Source organism: Salvelinus fontinalis, chromosome 13 (assembly GCF_029448725.1).
Source record: "Salvelinus fontinalis isolate EN_2023a chromosome 13, ASM2944872v1, whole genome shotgun sequence".
NCBI classification, from domain to species: Eukaryota; Metazoa; Chordata; class Actinopteri; order Salmoniformes; family Salmonidae; genus Salvelinus; species Salvelinus fontinalis.
In genome coordinates, this window is record NC_074677.1 from 31,686,657 (window position 1) to 31,690,671 (window position 4,015).

The 4,015-nt window shown below is 54.6% G+C and overlaps 1 protein-coding gene across 1 annotated transcript; it reads right to left on the reverse strand.

Moving 5' to 3' along the window:
- Positions 1–835: 835 nt before the first annotated feature.
- Positions 836–3,793, reverse strand: LOC129867824 (uncharacterized). The gene has a single exon (XM_055941317.1). The coding sequence runs from the start codon at positions 3,721–3,723 to the stop codon at positions 1,588–1,590; it is 2,136 nt and encodes a 711-aa protein (XP_055797292.1). The 5' UTR covers positions 3,724–3,793; the 3' UTR covers positions 836–1,587.
- Positions 3,794–4,015: the final 222 nt, after the last annotated feature.

Sequence of the window (4,015 nt, forward strand, 5' to 3'; positions counted from 1 at the left end):
ATCTTTTGGTTCAACCTTCATATACGTATAATGAACATCATCAACAGGAGGAACATATTAGGTGTACGCTAATAAGCTGTAAAAATTATTTTTCAATTTATAAAAGACTTGTTCATAGAGGAACATGTGATCATAAGAAGGGCCTGAGATCAAAGTCAATATTCCAGTACCTGGTTGACTGGGAGGGTTACGGCCCGGAGGAGAGGTGCTGGGTTCCCACTAGAGACATCCTAGATCCAGCCCTCATCGCCGACTTCCACCGCCAACACCCCGGTCAATCAGGTATACGCCAGGTGGCGCCCCTAGAAGGGGGGGTGGGTCTGTCACGCCCCGATCTGTTTCACCTGTCCTTGTGCTTGTCTCCATCCCCTCCAGGTGTCGCTTATTATCCCCGGGGTATTTATCCCTGTGTTTCCTGTCTCCCTGTGCCAGTTCATCTTGTTTGTCAAGTCAACAAGCGTTTTTGTGTCTCAGCTCCTGCTTTTCCTAGTCTCTCTTTTCTCGCCATCCTGGTTTTGACCCTTGCCTGTCCTGACTCTGAGCCCGCCTGCCCCTGACCTTGAGCCTGCCTATCGTCTTGTACCGTTTGGACTCTGACCTGACTACTGAACCCCTGCTTGTGCTGAACTCTCGCCTGTACCCAACCTGCATTTTGCCTACCAATTTTGTTGTAATAAATATCGGAGCTCTACCATCTGCCTCCTGTGTCTGCATTTGGGTCTCGTCTTGTGCCCTTATACTGGCTTTAATTACAATTGAAACAATAGCTGTTGATGACTTTGCAAATGGCTATATAGACCTAAATAGTATCATTGATAATATATGACTTAAAGTATTGTAATGACCCGGCTGGGTCATAAAGGGAAAAGAGACGGACTCTAGGTGTGCAGGTCAGAACACAGGTTTATTCATAAACTGGGCTATTGTTCCGGCCACAACCCACGCCGCTAAATGCCGAACGTACACAATGTTACCCTGTCGGGTCAAGAGTCACTCTCATAGGAACAGATCAAGGCACGAACAGAAGAGAGCGAACAATGAGACAGTAATACCTATTTATGCATTTCCAAATCCCGCGGTATTACCCATCATACCCCCCCAACCTTTCCATCTGTCCTGACATATTCAACCCCTGCTAGTAGCCATGAGAACCATAACACACCCACAAACACAGAACACAATACCGGGTCGTTACATAGCCCCCCCCTTTCTAAACCCTAGCCCCTAGGGTTACACAACAAAATCCTTAAAACGACCCGGAGGTCGCATCAGTCTCTTGGGCCTCCCCGTGACTCTCAGCGGTGGCCCCCCAGAACGCTCCTCCGCCCCAATGTCATTTCCAGCGCCCTCCGAAGAAGCAGCCCCCTCCCCAGGCTCAGGTTGTGCTAGAGTCTCTTCGTTAGACTGTTCCCGTGGGCTCACATCAGAGCCCTCACTCCCATTCCCTACCGTTTTCCTCCCTCTGTAGGGTGCCAATCGATCCCGGTGGACCACCACCTTCCTGCTCCGTGGGGGAACCTCCACCCGGTACGTCACCTCCCCCACTCTCTCTATCACCAGACACGGCCCCACCCATGCACTGTCCAGCTATGGGCACCGCCCCTTCTTGCGCGTGGGGTTGTGAAGCCACACACATTCTCCCGCTCCAAAGTGCCTCCCCCTAGCGCGCGAGTCGTAGTGGCGCTTTTGGCGCACCCCTGCGTTTTCGAGTTGCTCTCTTGCGAAGGTGTGAGCCGCTTCTAACCGGTTCTGCAGACAACACACATAGTTCGGGCCAGGCAAAACCCCGTCGTCATTATCAGGAGGGTGGCCAAACGTCAGTTCGGCTGGGGTGCGCAACTCACGACCTAACATTAGTAGTGCTGGGGAGCACGCAGTCGATTCTTGAACAGCCGACCTACACGCCATAAGAATAAACGGTAAGTGGGTGTCCCAATCTCTCTGGTGTTTTGAGGTAACGATGGCCAGCTGCTGTGCTAATGTTCTGTTAAATCTTTCCACCAGCCCATCGCTCTGCGGGTGAAGCGGAGTAGTGCGCGTCTTCTCTGCGCCTAACCGTCTACACAACTCTGAGAACACCCGTGACTCGAAGTTTCTTCCCTGGTCGCTGTGAATAGACTGTGGCACCCCAAACCGACTGATTATTCCCCCCACCAACGCATCAGCTATTGTCCCCGCCTCCTGGTCTGGGAGAGCGTAAGCCTCCGGCCACTTGGTGAAGTAGTCCATGGCGGTTAGAATCCACCTGTTACCGCTGTCTGTGGTTGGAAACGGCCCTACTATGTCTACCCCCAGTCTCTCCATGGGCTCCCCTACTGGGAATTGTTGTAGGAGGGCGTGTGACTGACCTGGAGGTCCTTTTTTAGCGGCACACTCGTCGCACTGCCTACAAAAGTCCTCCACATCCCTCCTGTGCCTTGCCCAATAGAAGCCTTTACGCATGCGCTTTAACGTTTTGGAGACCCCAAAATGCCCTGCGCCTACTCCCCCATGAAGCTGCTGTAACACGCTTCCCTGCAGCCTTTTGGGCACCACTACCTGCCACGTAATTTCTCCAGTCGCTGGCTTTTTCCACCCCCTCTGGAGCACTCCCTCAGCCACTCTAAGGACTGTGAATTTAGCCCACAGTCCTTTGGTGACTGGTGATAGAGGGGCTACTTCCCCCCACGGCGGTCGTCTTCTCTCTTCCACCCACCGCAGCACAGGACGCAGCTCTGCGTCCTCCTCCTGGCGACGCCTCCACTCCCCAACGTCCACAGCCTCAAGCTCCCGGCACTCTGCCACACTCAGCTGACTCACCGTGGCGGTGACTCCCTCCTCCCTGCACAGTTCTCTCTCTCGCTCCACCCGTTTGGCGCAGTACCCACAGCCATCCTCAGCACACGGGCGGCGGGACAAGGCGTCCGCATTGCTGTGGCGAAGGCCGGCTCTGTGCTCCACCTGGAAGTCGTAGGGTTGTAGCTCCTCCAGCCAGCGGGCAATCTGACCCTCTGGCTCCTTGAAGGAGAGAAGCCACTTTAGGGCGGAGTGATCCGTCCGGACCACAAACGGCAGGCCCCCCAGGTAGTACTTGAAATGGCGTACTGCTGCCACGACAGCCAAAAGCTCTCTCCTTGTCACGCAGTAGCGTTTTTCAGCCTTATCAAAAGTCCTGCTGTAATAAGCTACTACGTGTTCCCCATCAGGACCCCGCTGAGCCAGCACAGCCCCCAACCCCTCATTGCTTGCGTCGGTGTCCAGGATGAACGGACGGTTCGGGTCTGGTGAGGCCAGGACAGGGGCCTCCATCAGGGCCCGTTTGAGGGCCTCAAACGCCCGCTGGTGCTCTTCGGTCCACTGAAAAACAGTGTCCTCCTTGAGTAGCTGGTTCAAAGGAGCCGCTACCCCCGCAAACCCCTTCACAAACCTACGATAGTAGGATGCCAGTCCCAGGAAGCTCTTAACCTCTTTTTTTCCCCCTGGAACTGGCCACCCCCTCACAGCCTCTACTTTGTCTGGCATCGTGCTGATGCCCTCACCACCCAGCTGATGCCCCAGGAACGCCACCTCCCTTTGCATGAAATGGCACTTTCCCGGATGTAATTTTAGCCCCGCCCCCGAGATTCTCTCCAACACTCGCCTAATTGCCCCCAGTGCCCCCTCAAACGATGTGCCGTGCACCAATATGTCGTCTAGGTACACAACACACTCGTCTCTCGGAACCCCCGCCAGCACTCTGTCCATGAGCCTCTCAAAGGTGGCAGGAGCATTACAGAGCCCGAAGCACAGCACCTTGAACTGCCAATGGCCCCTATCTGTGGAGAAGGCCGTTTTTTCACGTGCCCCTGGCGAGAGGGGCACCTGCCAGTAGCCACTGCGCAGATCAAGGGAGGAGAACCACGAGGACCCTCTCACGTGGTCTAGCGACTCATCAATCCTCGGTAGGGGATAAGAGTCTTTAGTGGTGACAGAATTTAGGCCCCTGTAGTCAACACAAAACCTAAGTTTACCCCCTTTCTTAGGCACCATGACGACC

Coding starts and splice junctions, on each gene's coding strand:
- LOC129867824 (XM_055941317.1), bottom strand. CDS start 3,723: ATGGACAGAGTGCTGGCGGGGGTTCCGAGAGACGAGTGTGTTGTGTAC.